The sequence below is a fragment of the Arachis duranensis genome, chromosome 4 (assembly GCF_000817695.3).
Source record: "Arachis duranensis cultivar V14167 chromosome 4, aradu.V14167.gnm2.J7QH, whole genome shotgun sequence".
Taxonomy (NCBI): Eukaryota; Viridiplantae; Streptophyta; class Magnoliopsida; order Fabales; family Fabaceae; genus Arachis; species Arachis duranensis.
Genome location: NC_029775.3, coordinates 22162663 through 22182033, shown reverse-complemented (window position 1 = coordinate 22182033; position 19371 = coordinate 22162663). Strand labels below are relative to the sequence as shown.

Genomic DNA, 19371 nt, shown 5'->3' with positions numbered 1-19371 from the left:
ATAATAGTAATTGTATTGAAACTTGAGGTACAGCAGAGCTCCACACCCTTAATCTATGGTGTGTAGAAACTCCACCGTTGAAAATACATAAGTGAAAGGTTCAGGCATGGCCGAGAGGCCAGCCCCCATGGTCTAAGGACTAGGCGTCCAGAGATCTCCAATACACTAGTAAAAAGTTCTATTTATAATAAACTAGCTACTAGGGTTTACATGAGTAAGTATTTGATGCATAAATCCACTTCCGGGGCCCACTTGGTGTATGCTTGGGCTGAGCTTGATCTATCCATGAGCTGAGGCTTTTATTGGAGTTGAACGCCGAGTTATAGCGTGTTTCTGGCGTTCAATTCCGGGTCGTGACGTGTTTCTGGCGTTTGACTCCAGACAGCAGCATGTACTTGGCGTTGAGTGCCACTTTACGTCATCAATTCCCGAATAAAGTATGGACTATTATATATTGCTGGAAAGCTCTAGATGTCTACTTTCCAAAGCCATTAAGAGCGCGTAATTTGGAGTTCTGTAGCTCCAGAAAATCCATTTTGAGTGCAGGGAGGTCAGATTCCAACAGCATCAGCAGTCCTTTTGTCAGCCTTTTTCAGAGTTTTGCTCAAGTCCCTCAATTTCAGCCAGAAATTACCTGAAATCACAGAAAAACACACAAACTCATAGTAAAGTCCAGAAATGTGAATTTAACATAAAAACTAATGAAAACATCCCTAAAAGTAGCTTGAACTTACTAAAAACTACCTAAAAACAATGCCAAAAAGCGTATAAATTATTCGCTCATCAACAGTACGCATCACAAGAAGTTGGTTTAATTAGTTGGTTGGTAGAGAAAATTTGGAGGCTTGCTAGGACATGATGTAGTACCTTAAGAGAGGGATGACCAAGTTTGTTGTGCTAGGTTGCGAGTGAGGGTTTTTTCTGTGATATGGCTGAAGAATATATTGAGGGATTCACTGAATTGGGAATTGTCACTGTCAAGGCTAGTGCTTATGAATGATTTATCAACAATACTATTAGCTTTGGTATTAGTGGCATTGTTAGATGAGGGACTAGTAATAAGCACAGGACTATAGGTATTGCACTTTGACATTAGTAAAAATATCAACCTCTTTATTTATTGAGCTATTTGAAAGTACAATATAGGTGTTTGTATTTGTACATTTTTCATGCTTTTGGCAATTTACAATTGTCAATAAGGACTTAGGACTACAACTTTTATTTTCTAAGCTAGCTGGTTCACTATTACAATTTGTGCTAATTTTTTTTTTTTTTTGACGTAGTGTCTAGATTTGCATTGGCTTTATTTGTGGCTGAGGAGTTTTTTCTATTTCATCTTTTCAACGTCTTTGAATCTGAATGCCTTCAAACCTATATAGGCCTTTATGAAGTTTTCTTTGAAGCAGAATCTTCTTAGAGTCTTGGCATTTTACAGTGCACAGATAAGGCCAAAGTTCAAAAAATACACCATTGTCAAGTGAAAACTTTTATACACTAATCAGGTTTTTAGAAACGGTTGGGACATGTAACAAGTTCTGAAATTTGAAAAGATGGTTTGATATGGATGAATGCATAACGGACCTTCCAACATTAGTAATGCACATACCTTTTTCATTACCTCCATACACTTGTTCTGGACCTTCATATTCTGAGCATGTGATCAAGTTCATCTAATCAAAGGTGATGTGATGCAAAACTCATGAATCTGGGTACTAGCCCGGGTCTGAGGCCAAGTTCAAGATACTCTTCTCTAGAGAGAAGTGCTCCAAGTGCCGATAAAGAGCTCAACACTTTGTTGATCTTCATGAGGTACTCACTGGCTGTTGATCCAAGTTTCTTGATTGACTTTAGCTGAGTCTTCAATATTTTGATCCTTGATTTTGATCTTGCTGCAAAGTATTCTTCTAGAGCTTCCCAGATTTCATGCGCATAATTGTATTTTACTACCTTGTTGACAAATATTTCATCCATGCACGAGAGCATCCACGCTGCCAAGTATTCATCGTGTTGCTCCCACACACTTCGAATTCGAGTGACAGTTTTCTGATCGCTTGATCTGCTTTTGAACCGTACTTTCTTGGAATTCCTTTCCTGCCGAGATAATTTTGTAACTTGTTAGCTTTGATGCACGTTAATGCCTGCCGTTTCCACGCCCTGAAGTTATCTTTATCTAGTTTAATCATAGCCGAAAAATTTGTGATTGGTGCCATTGCGGAGCTTGTTGGAGCTTGAATAGCACCGAAAGGTGCAGGATTATCTATGGATCATAAGGTGAACTTTGATACTATGTTAGGTATCTGTGAGAAAGGGTTAGAGCAATAGAGAAAAGAGAGAGAGAGAGGGGAAAGAGAGAGAGTTGTTACAGAAAAGAAATTTTGTTAATCTAAAAAACTAATTTACAAGTGATTGAGAATGTGTCTTATATAGAGAAATTGTGCTATTCCTAACAAACTGTAACTAACTTAAAAATTTCTAAAAAATTATAACTAACTTACTGAACACAGCCTAACTAAGCTAATTTTACTTACGTACTAAAATCGAATATTATTAACTCCTCAATATATTAATTTTTTATGTCAAATTTAATAATAAAATAATATTAAATTTATTTAAAAAAATTAAATTAAAATAAAATATTTAAAATATTAAAAATTAAATTAAAATTTGACCCTAAACATGGAGGATAAAATAATACTTTAAAAAAATGCAAGGGATGTTTCTCTTTATTTGTGAGGCTATTATATATCATTGTTTAAGTGTGGTTAGTCGAGAGTATTTCCTTTTTATATTCATGCATGTACTGTGTGCATCTAAATCTTTTGGAATTTATTATTTTGTAAGTCAATAATATATATACTGTTTTAGTATTTAAAAAAAAACTTATCTATCAATAATATCCAAAGTTTATTATGATTCGAGCAGAATTGATCTGTTTATGTTCTCTAGCACCCTATTTCCTTTTCTTATTTGTTCTAATTTACTAGATTAAAATGTAAGATTCGCTGACGTACGCTTAAATAAAAGTAAATTAAAGGTATAATGTTTCACATTTAAAAGAAGGTTAAATTTGAACCATTAAATAACTTCACTTAGAACGTAAAATTAAATATACTTTATTAAAACAAGACAATTTTTCTTGTCAACATAAAGTTTTAAATTATGATGTAAATGATATAATAATACAATAAATATAAAACTCTACATTCAAGTCATAATCCTAATCTAAGTCTAACTAAATATTTTAAATTTACGCGTGTATGTTTTATTGCTGTCACTTCTTTTTTTTCTTTTCTTTTTTCGTTATCTTTCTCTTTCGTTATTGTCATCACCAACAATCAACATTTTACTAATATTTTTATTATTTCTGATTTTCTCTGGTACCATCATTAAATAATTTCGGTTCATTTCTTATTTTATTTAAAGTTCATTTGGATCCAAAAATGAATTCGATGTATTTTTGTTTATGATTAAGTCTTTTTGACAGCTTGTTAAAATTTAAACTAATTTCGGTTCATTTGTAAATTAATTGAGGTTCACTTCATGCTGCTGATAAGCATTGATCAAATTTTTTATTCCTTAAGTAACTTCGGTTCATTTCTTAGTTTAATTGAGGTTCATTTGGATCCAGAAATGAATTCAATGTGTTTTTGTTGATAATGTCTTTTTGACTGCTTGTTCAAATCTGAATTAATTTTGGTTCATTTGTGTGTTAATTGAGGTTCACTTGATGCTGTTAATAAGTATTGACCAAATTTTTTATTTCTGAAGTAATTTTGGTTTATTTCTTAGTTAAATTAAGATTCATTTGGATCCAAAAATGAATTCAATATATTTTTGTTGATGATTGAGTTTTTTTTACTGTTTGTTCAAATTTGAACTAATTTCAGTTTATTTGTGTGTTAATTGAGGTTCAGTTTATGCTGTTAATAAGTATTGACCAACTTTTTTAGCAAAGAAGAATGAAATTATTCATTATCACTTTATTCAATTACATTAGATTCCATTTCATTCAATTTGTCTTGAAAGTCATCCCAACCTTTGGGACAAATTGTTCATCGACAATATACTTAGACTGCAAATGAACCGAAATATTATTATAACAACACCATTGTGTAATAATAAATAAACTGAAAATTGTGCATTGTATTAACTCATAAACTCATGTAATTTCGGTGTATTTTTGAGTTAATTATGTCACAATCACTATGTAATTTCGGTGTTTTTGGTCTCGTTGTCCTGTACAATTTAAAATTCTTCTTCCTCCTCCTCTTCATCTTCCATTTCATCTTTTTTTTTCATCTTTTTGTTTTTATTTTTCTCCTTCTTATTGCATTTTTTTAAAATTCTTTTTGATATATTTTTTTGAGAGGAATAAAATAAAAAAATAAAGAAAAAATATCAAACAAAAAAAACTGTAATAACATAAAAGAGAAGAAAAGAAGAAAAAACAAAAATAAAACGCAGCAATAACATCACCAATAAAAAAAATAACATCACCAATAAAAAAAAGAAAGAAGCGCACGAAAAACAAACACAAAATAAAGTAAAATTTTATTTACGTTAATAAAATATATGTGTATACACTATGTATAATAAAAATAGTTTTTATTAAATTTAGATCAATTTAATTAAATTTAATTATCAAAAATACTTAAATGTGTAACCATTTTCGTACAATAATATGCAAAAGAAGTATATAGTAGTGATGAGTTAGTCTGAACTTTATTACAAAAAAAAAAACAAAAAAAAATCATCAATAATTTGGAGGACTTGTACCAAAGTTTGAATAGAATAATATGACAGGCTCATTCTTATTATTATCTGATTCGTATGCATGTGATTAGAGTATAATTTTTTTATTTTCTACATACACGGTGTTCAAATATGGTATCTAATTTATGGAGAAGCATTCAATTCATAGCTATGGCCTATATGGTCCCGGACTACTCCTATATTTAGAGGCAATCCCATTTCATAATACAAAAGTCTCTTTCATACTTCCTTTCTAGTTTCACCAATATATATGTGTATTTTCACTTTTTAGCTATATGCGCACACAAAAAGCATGAGGTCTCAAATTTAAAATTATTAGGTAGACAATAAAAATTATAAACAATATAAATAATTGACTATACTTTTAACTCATAAAAAGGCAAACAAGAAAAAAAAGGATAATTTATTATAAATTATATTCTTAAAAATTTTACTTTCACCTTTTATATTTTAACCATCTATCTTTTAATTTTTTTATCATCATTTATCCGTTTTTCAAATTCTCATTGTACCTTCGATCTCTCTCTCATCAGCCAGCTTCAGCGTTGTTTAGCTTTTTCTCTATAAAAAATGTCGGTTTAAAATAAAAATAACCATTCACATACATAGTAAAATAAACATCCAACAAATTTTATTATATCTACTTATATCCAATCCAAATTAAATAAACATTCATCTTAGAATAAAAATAACTATCAACATATCTAATAAAATAAACATCTAGCAAATTTTATTGTATCTATTTAAATCTAATCTAGATGTTTATTTTTCCTGCAAACAGAATGTTTATTTTTCATACAAATGAGATATTTGTTCTTAATGCAAATCACATCCGAAAAAGAGAAAGAAGAGTAGGAGAAGAACCACTGCGGCGGAGGAAGGATGACGACGAGACAGTAGCAGCGCCGTCCAAGAATTGTAAGGCAGCAGCAACAGCGCCCGTCAAACGCAAGTTAGCCGCAGTGGCGCATGGGAAACTCGTGCGATGGCATCACTCTCGCGGCAACAGCCGACAGCGATAGCAGTGACGACGGGATGAATGAATTGATGACTCCATCAATGGTTCACTTTCCAGGGTTTCTACCAGGAATTACGGCGTCTCGAAACGACAAACTAGCACGACGCAGCAGCAACTCCATGAGAGGGTGATGCAACACCGCAGCAACGCTGCTAGGGAAGAGTGGCACAAAAACAGTAACAACAATGGATGTGCGTTGGACTGAGCGCCGGAGAGGAGACCGGCGAAGGTGGAGGCATGTCAAGCTAAGCGGCGGAGGGGAGGACCATCGGGATGAACGACGGTGTGAGTAGAGGAAAGAGAAGAAGGTTGAGATGAAATGAGAACGTGATGTGACGGTATATTAAAAAGATGTTACGTTGTCTAATTCTAATAATTTAAATTCAAAAATTAATTATTATAAATTTATTAAATATTATCTATTTACCTTATTTACTAATTTAGACACAATACTAAAGACATTATAGCATTCACTTTTCATATAGCTAAATATGTATAGTTAGTTAATATCAAATGATATCGGAATGTTATGGAGATAAACCCATAAAGTTATTCACAAAATACAATAAAACCCTAATGAATGGCATAGGCACATAACCATCATATTATATTATTATCTCATTCTATTTTTGCTACTAGAAATCTAGAATGTGGGTGGGTGGTGGTGGCGCCGTGGTGGATTGAGATTAATGGCAACTACTTAGGTTGTGAAACATGCTCTATTATAAAATGCATATAAAATTAGGATTGGGAATTGCATTTGTTGGGAAAAAGAATTGAGTGCCAAGAATTTGATTTGGGATTATATTCAAAAGTACACTTTAACCCAATTGCATATGATATACCTACCTTAGCCTATATTTGTGCTCTTTGCCAAAATCCTCAAAAGCCTTGCCTACCTATAAATCTATAATCCAATGAATGAGTCACTTGACTAGCAAAGTGACTTAGCTATTTTATCATCTTCCCCTGTACCTTCTATATCTCCTATTATTGCTATGGGTCTGGTCCTTTCATTCATGAAACATTGTTGGTACTAAAATTGTTTAGGATTAACTCATCTAAAGATCAAACATCTAAATATATCACCTCACATCCAAGACTAAGTATTTGGAGCATAGAACTAGATATTTGTGTAAAAGGTAATAACATATGCACTAAGAATTTAATTTTAATATATTGTTACATACTTATCTAATCATGTGATATTATATCATAAAAAATAACTATTATTTTTATTGACCATATAAATAGTCATTCAAAAAGACGAATATAATTATACCATTATGTAAAATATTTTACACTGTCAGTGTATCAAAATAAAATTCTATATAATAAATATTGTATGCATCAAACCTTTAAATATAACTATTGTAAATAAATTTAAAACAAAATTAAAACACAGTAAAATTTAATAAATAAAAAATTAAATTATAAAATATTAAAAATATTATGGCTCTACAAAATTGCAAAAAATCTTAAAATTTGAGAAAATCTCATCATTATTTTTGACAAAATTAAGTAAAGATTACACGAACCATCCAATTCGGTCCAGTTCAATTAGTGAAACAGATCTAACGTGTAATTGATCGGTCAACAATAGTCAAATCCGTTGAAAATCAACAGGTTTGCATTTCAAACTGCGCTGGACCCGCACAGATCTACGATGAATCCGTGCGCCGCCAAACCACCGTAGGAGCACCCGTGCACTACAACTCCAAAATCGTTGCCAGGAGGTTCGAACACGAAGCATAGGGCATGCGCCACCCCTTGCCACTGCGCTATTTTGTTTGTCAATAGTTTATAGTTTATGTTACAAAAAAAATATATATAATAAATCATGAATGAATTTTTATTTTTTTTTAACCTTTTAATCATGGATTGACATAGATACCAAACAAGTAACAACATATGATATACAAATATATTAATATATTGATATTGATTATGTTATTTTTTATTTTCTCTCGTTCATATACACTGAGAAAATATTTTGTATTAATGACTAATTTATTATCTTTTTTTACACCATAAATTATATCTAAGAATTAATATTTGATTGTTATTAATATATTTTTGAAAACATGCATTTAACCTTTAATTTTATATTTTTATTTAATTATGACCGAGTCAACTAGATAAATCAGCGACCTACCAGTTGAACCAGTAACCCAATAACCCGGTCATATGAGCGAATCAATTATCAGTTCGATTCTGATCATTATGATAAAAATAACATATTTGAGACATAATTAGACGAAAATACATTAAAACAACATTGATATTTACTTTAAACGTTTCAAACAAAAATAATACTTTGGGTTCTAATTTATAGTAAGAATTATCAAGTATTTAAAAATATTTTTTTTATGATGATATCTTCAAATAATATAGGTCTTTTAATAATTGTCATTTGTAAAAACAATTACATAATAAAATAAGAATAATTTCTATATCCCTTAACAATAAATACTACTCTCGTCATCATGGAACATCAAAGAACACCTTCGAAGGACAGCCATAGATGAAAGAAAAGCTCCAGAGAAAGTCAACATAAAAAATTTCCTTTTTGGACAGACTACAATGACTGATGAAACATTTCCTTTTTGGTATAGTTTCTGTTGGATGCACAAAGTGGGAAAAAAAATAAGGAAACAAAAGAAAATATTCAAGTCAAAATATATATTACATTATATTTTACAGTTTGAGGAAAATTTAATATCTATCGAGCTAAGCTATGGGGAATTGATTTTTCAAACAGTGACTGGTGAGGGAGTTGAAGGAGGGACCCGATTTTCAGCCGGAATTTCGACAAACTCGGATAGCAGAGATCGGAATTCATCGCCGGTCATTGTCTCCTTCTCCAGAAGGACATCCACAATCTTATCAATTGCTTCACGGTTGTTCCTTATATGTTCCAATGCAATTTCATATGCTTCATCTGAGAGCCTCTTGATAGCGGCGTCAATGTCTTCGGCGAGCTTTTCTGACATCGAGTTTCTAGCCATCATTCTCATAATGACATCTGCGCTTTGAGCCGAGGCATCCATGAGTGACCAAGGACCAATATCAGACATTCCAAATGTGGTAACCATCTGTGGGAGTATCATTTGCATTTATTCAGTACAATCATCATGAAGTTCTAATCAGAATTATATGGTCTAAAAAAACACATAAACTTGGTGATGAAAATTATAAGCTAACTCATTCTTTGAATTAAATTTGAAATCAACCAAGCTACGTGTACACTAAAAATCAACTACACGTATAGAATACGCATTGAAAATGTGTGAAACAATACACATATTACTACACAAATACATAGTGATTGACTTAGTTGCTGATTTTTTGTGTACACATAGCACTTCTGATCTGCTATATATCATTTGACATTTTTAGGTATTAATTAAAGTTAACAAATAAAATAAACCTTCAAAAATCCAGCAAAGAATATGAACAAATCAAGACGAAATTACCAATTACATAGGGTCATGAATAGTTAAAACGTTCACCACACAGATAATAATGTTAAAAAACAAGTACCTGTTTGGCCAAACCGGTTATTTGCTGCAAATCACCAGCTGCTCCAGTTGTAACCTCAGGCTCACCAAAAATAACTTCCTCTGCAGCTCTACCGCCTAGTCCACCAACAATTCTCGCGAAGAGTTGCTGTTTGGAAATTAGAGTTGGGTCGTCATTAGGGATGAACCAAGTAAGACCCCGAGCTTGCCCACGAGGAACTAGCGTCACCTTTTGTACAGGGTCATGACCAGGAGTCAAAGTTCTGCAAGTAGAACAGATTCATGTTTCAGGCTTCTACGTGTTAAGAATAATTTTTTCTGCGTTCATGCTCATAAACTATAGTTTGGTTTCTGTCTTACCCGCAAATGGCATGCCCAACTTCATGATATGCCACTAGACTTTTGCTCTTCCCATCTGTCATCACTGTTCCTTCCATTCCAGCAACAATTCTATCAATTGAATCATCAATCTCTTTCGAAGAAATTGCCGTCTTCCCACGCCTACCGGCCAATATAGCAGCTTCATTCATTAGATTTGCAAGATCTGCTCCACTAAAACCAGGTGTTCTCATTGCAATTACCTCGAGAGAAACATCCCCTTCGAACTTTTTGTTGCTGCCATGAACCTTGAGGATCTCAGTCCTTCCACGAATGTCTGGAACATCAACTGTCACCTGCAAAAGAATCATGTTCAGCAATTTATTCTTGAATAACTGCATGAAGCATTTCCTAACATAATTAAAAATCTTACCTGTCTATCAAACCGTCCAGGTCTCAATAAAGCAGAGTCAAGAATGTCAGCTCTGTTAGTTGCTGCAATGACAATGATACCGGTATTACCCTCGAACCCATCCATTTCTGTCAAAAGTTGGTTGAGGGTCTGTTCTCTTTCATCATTCCCTCCTCCAATTCCAGTACCTCTTTGCCTTCCAACAGCATCGATTTCATCAACAAAAACAATGCAAGGAGCATTCTCTTTGGCCTTCTTGAATAAATCACGAACACGAGAAGCACCAACACCAACAAACATCTCAACAAACTCGGAACCTGAGATGGAGAAGAATGGGACACCTGCTTCCCCTGCAATAGCCTTGGCTAACAGCGTCTTACCGGTTCCTGGAGGACCAACAAGAAGAACTCCTTTCGGAATGCGAGCCCCAACAGCAGTGAACCTCTCAGGCTTCTTCAGAAACTCCACTACCTCCATAAAGTCCTGTTTAGCTTCATCCACCCCAGCAACATCATCAAATGTCACTCCGGTATTAGGTTCCATTTGAAACTTAGCCTTAGATTGACCAAAAGCAAGAGGAAATCCAGGCCCACCGGGACCTCCCATCCCACCAGATGATCTTCTTGAAAGAAGGAACAATCCTCCGATCAATATTAGAGGGAAAGCAAGATTCCCAATCAGGTTAAACAATAGATTGCCCGACTCTTCTTGGGCATTATGAGCTGCAAAGTCAATATTCTTTTCCCTGAATTTCTGTAGAAGCTCTTGGCTAAGTCCTGGAAGTTGAACTCGCACTCGTTGCACCCTATTACCCAACTCAGGAGAAACAGCCTCTGCAACAGCTATTGTTCCGTTCTCAAACAAATCCACTTTTTTAACTCTATCTTTGTCTAAATACTCAAGAAATCTAGAATAAGACATTCTGGAGGAGGAAACCCCTTGTTCATCGGCGAAAGCTTTCCCACTTCCCAATAATGCAGGTAGCCCAACTCCCACATTCAACAATTTAAGAAACTCCCTCCTCCCTTCATGCTTCCTTTGTTCCAAGGATGCATTTACAGATTTGACCCTTGGTTCTTTATTCGCTGATGAAAGTCTACGAGATGAGAAGAGATATCTCCCGTTGAAGTCAAGAGTTATTTTTCCGCTTTGCACTGATAAACCACTTCCACCAAGACAGGCCAAAGAGGCTGCCATCTGCATCAACAAGAGTATCGAAAATAAATTATGAAATGCTGATTAGTTCAGTGGTTAGCAGGAAAGAAATTTTGAATAAATACCATTTGTGATCTCAACTGCTTTCTTAATACTTATTACACAAACCAATAGAGTGAATTCAACATATACAAAAAATCGTCTAAACTTAAGATCAGAAAATTTATGGACACTATCTAGCCCTAGAAGGACAAAACCATAAAACCAATTACAGAACTAAAAGCAGCCTCTGATATGAGTAAAATTATGCAAGTAAGGTACAACACTTTGAAAGTTACCCCCCACAAACCCTAAATTCTTGTTTTTCTCCTTTACTGGTGGATCAAAATATCAAATCATGCATCACATATACATACTAAATTTCACATAGCAACTTCACTTATAAATTATCAACATTAGCTTGTGAAAATTCTTCTACCAAACCATTTAACAAGGAAAAACGTGTCAACTAGAAACCCAAGTACGAAAAATAAAACTCCAAGATCTGTGTGGCTTCATAATCTAACAAAAGATTAAAGCCCAAGAAACTACTCAAGTACAAGTGACTAGTGACAGCAGACTTTTTCATGTGACGGAACCAAAAATAAATCATTGATCCACATCAGCTCCAATAAATACACACAATTATAAGAGCAACTATTCAATTGGTACAGAGCCTTTATGACTGTTTCTCCAAGCAATTCTCAGTTCAGTTAGTTAAAAAAAAAAGTACAACTTCAATTTTCCAAATACAGAAACTTTAGCTCAAAGGGTCCCCCATTAACAGCTCAAGAACTCAAACGATCAAACAAGAAGAACAATAATTAACAAACAAGATAACAAAGACAAAAGCTAAAGATATTAAGAGGCAAGTGTTCACAGAGATGTCACAGACCCATCGAAATTGGAAGGCAAATGAAGAATCCAACATACCTTAGAAATGAAGAATCAGAGGGATGTGAAGTCAGTGGAGAAGAGAAGTGAGGGGGGAACGAGAAGGCAAGGGCCTGTTCGGGGCACAAAGAAAGTAAGAGAAGAGACGTGTTTGGGTTTGTATTAGAAACTAAATAAAAGAGTGAGCTCAAAGACAATTTAGAAATGGATGTGGCTCAATAAATGATACGTGGCATTTTCCTAATGGTTTGCATTCTTTTGTTTTTCCCCAATGGCCAATTTCGGCATGAACAAACAAGATTTTTTTTAGTTGAGACTTTCAAGTTACAAGTCTTTTTACGTGTACAAGTTAGATAGTTAGATCTCTTTTGCATCTGAGTTTGAGGTGACAATGATTTCTCTGAAAAAAAAAAAATAGACCTTCCTGTTTTTAAATTGATGCATAATCTCGTGTTTAAATAATGGGATTCGCAAGTCTATGGAAGAGAGCTTTACTAGGGTTTTTGACCAAGAGAGAAAGATCTCTCGTTAAGAAGCACAAAAAAAAAGTGAAAACAAGAGAAGAGGTTGATCTCAATTAACCTAGTGAAGACATGGAGGTCACTATAAAGTGATAAAAGTGTCATATAACGACTCCCTCCTAACGCCCATAGATCCTCGTATCGAGGATGATTCCACCTTCATAGAGGACATTGATGAAGATGTTCCAAACTCGAAAGATAAGTGGTATAAAGAGATGGACAAGGAGGATGACAAAGATGCTCCCTTCGATCCATGCCCCACGATTCCCCTCCCAAAAGAAGCTTTTAACAATTAGTGCGAACCGTGGTAATCAGCGCTGATGGTCAAAGTCGTGGGCAAGTATGTGAATCTTATCTTCATGAAGCAATGTCTCAAAAGAGATTGGACTATACAAGGTACAATAGATGTTATAGATATGGAATATATGATTATTTTTTGGTTTATTTTTTAGATATAGAGGATTACTCTCACGCGTTAATAGAACGATGTGGATAATAGCTTAGCTGGTCACTATCTTATCGGGCAATGATGGAGGCCACTATTCTTCGTCTCTGAAAGACAAGTTATTAAGATTGTTGCTTGGATTTGGATCTCGAATATCCCAATAGGACTCTAATTCCAAGTTTTTTTGGAGGGTAGGCTCCACTATTGGGCACATGTTAAAAATTGATCGTATAATATCTATTTATTCTATGGAAAAATTTGTACGTATTTGTGTTGAACTGGATCTAGCAAAAAAAATTGGTTTCCAAAATTGCAGTTTTGGGGTGCGAATTAAACATCGAGTACAAGGGTCTCTATCAAATATGTTTCACTTGTGAGAAATATGGTCATAGATCAGATCAATGCAGCGAGACTCCGATTATCATCTCCGACGACCAGAAAACAAAGAACACCGGTTAATTCCGGCGAAGGGACTAATTCCAACGAGAATATGACCCCTAACGAAAAATGACAATAATAACAGCAAGAAATCAAAATCTGATCCTCAGCATATTCAGCGGTATTCTCAATCCCCTCCAGATTTTGGACCTTGGATGATGATTCAAAGACCTATTAGAAAAAAGAAGGAATCTGCTATCTAGAAAAATATACAAGCAATCATGATCATGATTGGGTTTATAATTTAGATGGAGAGAATAATGGAGGTAGCCAAGATATAGAAAATCAGGATATTAGAACTAATTCTAATGAAAACATAGAGGACGGGCCTAATAACATTAAGGCCCAAAATGCTATGGTCAAATTTCAACCCATGCCTAAAAAAATTCTCAAGTCCGGTGCAAGCAAGAGCCTACAAGGCTCCAAAAAAAATTATTAACTCAAAAATTGGGTCTATTAATAATCCAAAAGGGTTCAAGCCTAACAATAAGTAAGTTGTGAAAGCTATTCCTCATATTAGTGAGGCACCACGAGTGATTATTCTCCTGGCGACAAAAGAGAAGAGTTCAAATGCTAAGGAAATGGAGATTATGGTTAGATAAAATATGAGGCAAATGGTGAATGATGAATGACAAGCCTTCAAAGCATCCAAGCAAATCAAGAATGTGTCAGAACAATTTGTTGTTAGAAATGACTTCCTAAATCAAACCCAAAATCCTTCTTCTAAATTTGGATTAGGGATTGAGGAAGCAGAAAACCCAAGTCGACCTCCAGATATAATCATGGGAGACTCTGTAAATGTTAGCAAGGAAGCAGGGGCCCGTCCTCTATAGCAAGTCCGTTTTGGTTCAGGTGGCTCATGCCCAGTGATGTATTGGGCAGTGACCTCCCCCCTCATCTTCTTTTGTTTACGATGAATATTCTCTAGTGGAATTATCGTGGTGCTGTAGCAGGTCTTTTTCCTTTCTTGTTAGAGACTTGTGTAGAGAATATAATTGTAATCTTATTCTTCTTGAAACTCACATAAGTAGTACTTGTGGTAGCTTTGTCCATAACAAAATAGAGTTTGATAATGTGTTTATAATGGAAGCTAATGGGCACTCCAGTGGTATTTAGGTGTTATGGAATGATAATTTCTAAGATATTAAGATTCTGAAACATAATAGACAGATGATTCATATGAAGGTTACTGATAGAAATTCTTGCAGTTGGTTTCTAACGGCGGTGTATGCTAGTCCTCAAGAGATTGGGTGCCGAACTCTGTGGAACAATCTTCTAAATTTGGCTAGTAATATTAATCAACCTTAGTGTTTAATAGGTAACTTCAACGCCATTTTTCCATAACCATGAACGATAAGGTGGGTATTCTAGAATTACGGATGGTGCTTGTGGTGATTTTCAATCATGTGTATCTAACTATGGATTACTTGATTTGGGACACATTGGATGACATAGAAGCCTCAATAATCTTGATTGGCAACCACAATTTTTTAAAGCCTGTTTGAAGCACTTGCCCATGCTCAAGTTTGACCATGCCCCAATTTGTGTTTAACTCTCTACTAGCTCTTGAATAGAGGTAGGAGACCCTTTTGGTTTCTTGCTGCATAGATTTCACATCCATATTTTAATAATTTGGTCATGAATTCTTGGAATGTGAATTCGTCTTGGTCGATTGGTATCTTTGATTTTAAAAATACTTTAAAAGATTAGAACGATGAGGTTTTTAGAGACATTTTTAAAAAGAAAAAAAAAAGAATCCTCATAAGACTTCAGGAGATTGTCCTAAACTTGAATTTTAGTAAGAATTTATTTCTAGAAGACCTTCAAACACAACTCTAAAAATTTCTTGCTTAAGAAGAGTTGTTGTAGTATCAAAAATCCAGAGTTAATTGAATTGAATATGGCGATAGGAATACTAAGTTCTTTTATGGATCAATTATGGTTTGCAAAAGACGCAACAAAGTCAACTCCCTTCTTGATTTTAATAGCAATACAGTTGCTGACAAAGATATATTGAAGTCTATGGCCTTCACCTTTTTCTTTGATCTTTATATTAATACTATGTCTGGTAAGCTTTATATCCACCAAAATTTCTTCCATACTCTTTGTGCTGAGGATAATAACTTGCTGGGTAAAAATATCTCTGATATGGATGTTAAGAATGCCATATTTAATATGGGCATTTTTAAGGTCTCGGGTAGAGATGGACTTTAGGCCATCTTTTATAAAAACCAATGGAACAAAGTAGGTGTTGATCTTTGTTCTTTGGTTAAGCAAATATTTCAGAATCCGAAAAGAGTGGGTGATATTAATGAAATGTTAATTTCTCTTATCCCCAAGACTAACCTTGTCTCTAGTCTCAAGCAAATGTGATTGATTAGTCTTTGCAATGTGTCCAATAAAATTGTCACAAATATAATTGCTAACAGGCTTGAAGAGTTATGAATAAATTGGTTCAACCCACTCAATGTAGTTTTGTGCCTAGCCGTCAAAACTCGGACAATATCATTATTACTCAAGAAGTAATACACTTTATGAGAAATAAGAAAGGGCTTAAAGGTTGAATTGCTATCAAGATAGACCTAGAGAAAGCCTATGATCATCTAAAATAGAGCTTTGTCAGAGATACTCTGAATGATATTTGGTTATCCTTTCATCTTATTAATGTGATCCTTTCATGCATCTCATCTTTCCGTATGCGTGTTCTCTAGAATAGTGAGGAGCTGGATGAATTTAAACTAACTAGATGCATTCACCAAGAAGATCCCATTTCACCCTATATTTTTGTTCTTTGCTTTGAGTGCCTCTCACAGCTTATTAATGCAGCAGTTGAGCCTCGGTTCTAGAAACCAATTATTCTCATCTTTACTTTGCGAACAACCTGATTCTTTTTGCTAAAGTCAATTTAGAACAAGATGAGATCATCAAAAAATGTCTTAAGACTTTTTGTGATAACTCTGGCCAGAAAGTCAATCTTGAGAAGACTAGAGTGTTCTTTTGAAGGAATGTGGGAAATCAAGTCAAAATGGAGATAAGTGACACTCTGCAAGTTTCCGGGATGGAGGACCTTGGAAAATACCTAGGGGTTTCTCTCATTCACTCTAAAGTCTCAAAGCAAAGCTTCAGTGACATCATCAATAAGTTGAACTCTCGTTTGAACTCATGGAAAACGTCATCTCTATCTTTATCTGGACGGACCACCCTAGTAAAATATGTCCTATCTTCTATAACTATTTATACTATGCAATCTGTTTTATTTCCATCTTCTACTTGTAATTTTATTGATCATAAATGCAGGAGCTTTCTCTAGAGAGAAACAGATCAAACTAGGAAGATTTACCTCCTTAACTCGGATAATGTCTGCAAACCCAAAAAGCATGGAGGCTTCGGAATTAGACAATCTAGCAAAGTGAATTAAACTTTCATGATGAAAAATGGTTGGGGCCTCATTGAAAAGAAAGATACTCTCTGGGTAAGGTCCTAAGATCTATGTATGGTGCGGGTGATGACATCATTCTTAAGGTGGAGAGAAGAAGGATCGACTTGAATATCTAGAAAGGGATTTGTAAAACCTGGTGATTGATAGGTGAAAAAATACTGGTTAAGAATTTCTAATAAAAACAACGTTGTCAGTACAATCTTAACCGACGAAATTTTCACTATCAATTTAATTTGTGTCATAATTAAGATTAAATAACTGGGAGTAGAATTCCCAGGTCGTTTCCCAAAGAGTTGACACAAGGTGCAATTTATTGGTTAGGAATTTTTCTGAATGTTTTTTATGTTTGAGAATGGAAAGGAAAATAAACAACTAGAAATTAACGCAATAAGCAAATAACAAGATATATTTTGTATTTAAAATAAAAGGCCTTGACTGGGAGTAAAAATTGGAGTTCCTATCCTTGTTGATGTTCTCAAGTATAACAGTAAAATGTTATTGCTTCCACTTAGTTATCATCTAACTAATAAAGGAAAGTCAAGTGAGAAACACTAGCTCTGGTTCACAAGTCCTAGTCACTTCTTAGGGAAGAACTAGAGTTAGTGAAGATTGAGTTAGCCAGCAATTCCCAATTGCAGATTAAAACTTGAGTATCTCAACTCAAGGGGTTCTTATTAATCAACTCCCAATTCAAGCTGGAATATCTACTCCATTGACATGAATGCCATTTTCATGGGCATGGAAAGGGAGTAGATAAAAAATATGGCAATTAAAATAATTTAATAAAATCAAAATTGACACGAGCAATAATTAATACGAATTAAGCAAGTACTTAAATTGAATAGAAAATAATTTAATATATTAATAAAATTCAGAAGAACAAAATCCAAACATGAGTTCAAGTAATTAAATGGAAAAATAAAGGAGTAGGAGTAATAGAAAAGCAAACTATAATGATAGTAACTCAACTTGAAGGTAGTAGCAGCTCTCTCAAGATCCAATCCAAAAGCAAAACTAAAAATGCTAGAAACCCTAGGAGAAGTAGTGTTTCTCTCTCTAGAATTCAAAAACTAAACTCAAACTAAAGTGAAAGTGAAAGTATGTTGAAGTGTCAGCTGCACCCCTGCCTCTAGTATGCATTTTTGGGTTTGAAACTGGGTCCAAATCAGCCCAGAAATCGCCCCCAACAAGTTCTGATAAGTGCAACACGTGACGTTTTGTCACGTGTACGCGACGGCCACGCGTACGTGTCGCTGGTCGTTTGCGCTTGTCATGCGTAGTACGCCGGTCACGCGTACGCGTCGCTGTGAAATGCGTCAATGCACGCGCACGCCTTTAGTTTCTAGTGTTCCTTCCACTTTAGCATGCCTCCTCTTCATCCTTTAAGCCATTCATGCCCTGTAAACCTGGAAACACTTGACAAACACATCACGGCATCGAATGGTAATAAAGAATAATTAAAAATTAACAATTTAAAGGCTTAGGCAGCATGTTTTCCATCATGGTACAAAATTTGGAAGGAATTGTAAAACTATGCAGTGTATATGAATAAGCGTATGAAGAAGTGATAAAATCCATTCAATTTAGTACAAGATAAACCATAAAATAGTGGTTTATCAATCTTTCCACACTTAAACATTAGCATGTCCTCGTGCTAAGCTCAACGAAACCAAAAGAGTGATGGAAGACAAAGGTGAGACCTATGCAATGCAACCTATCTATATGAATGCAACTACATGCTAAAATGCGTCTACCTACTTGGTTAAAAGTAAACAAATTCTCCAAGAGAAGCATAAATAAATTCCACTAATTCAAATCACGCAATAAGATACAAGTAAACTTGCAAGAAGAAAGCTCATGAAAGCCGAGAACACAGAATTGAGCATCGAACCCTCACTGGAAGTGTATACACTCTAATCACTCTAGTGTTTGAGGGTCGAATCTCTCGGTTCTCTACTAATCATGCTTTCTAAGGCTTGCTTTTTTTCTACCAATTAACATGGTTTAATGCACAAATACACATATCAAGAGGTCTTTTCATGTGTTGTAATGGGGTTAGGGTCAAGGTAGGAATGTATTTGGTTAAGTGGACTAAAATCTGAATCCTTGATTAACCTGAACTTCTCACCTAATCTAAGACCTTCCAAGTCATTACAATGCAAAACCTAGTCATCCATTAACTATTTTTTCACAAATTCATGCACCTTGATATCTTTCAAGTCAAGTCATATGCATTAGTTCACTTATTAACCTTGCGGCATTTTGTCCCCCTTTATTTATTTGCTCTTTTCTTTTCTTTTTCTCTTTTCTCATTATTCATATTTTTTTCAGTGAATTAATGCATATGATTAATGTGTTAGATGCAATTGCCCATTTCAATTTCTCCACAATTAATTCA

The 19371-nt window shown here is 34.4% G+C and overlaps 1 protein-coding gene across 1 annotated transcript; it reads right to left on the bottom strand.

Annotated features, from left to right (window-relative positions):
* Positions 1 to 8339: 8339 nt before the first annotated feature.
* Positions 8340 to 13276, bottom strand: LOC107483748 (ATP-dependent zinc metalloprotease FTSH 2, chloroplastic). The gene is made up of 5 exons (XM_016104362.3): positions 12170 to 13276; positions 10064 to 11239; positions 9673 to 9986; positions 9335 to 9575; positions 8340 to 8886 (listed from the first exon to the last, which is right to left on the bottom strand). Exons 2-5 carry the CDS (start codon positions 11237 to 11239, stop codon positions 8545 to 8547), a joined length of 2073 nt encoding a protein of 690 aa, XP_015959848.1. The 5' UTR covers positions 12170 to 13276; the 3' UTR covers positions 8340 to 8544.
* Positions 13277 to 19371: the final 6095 nt, after the last annotated feature.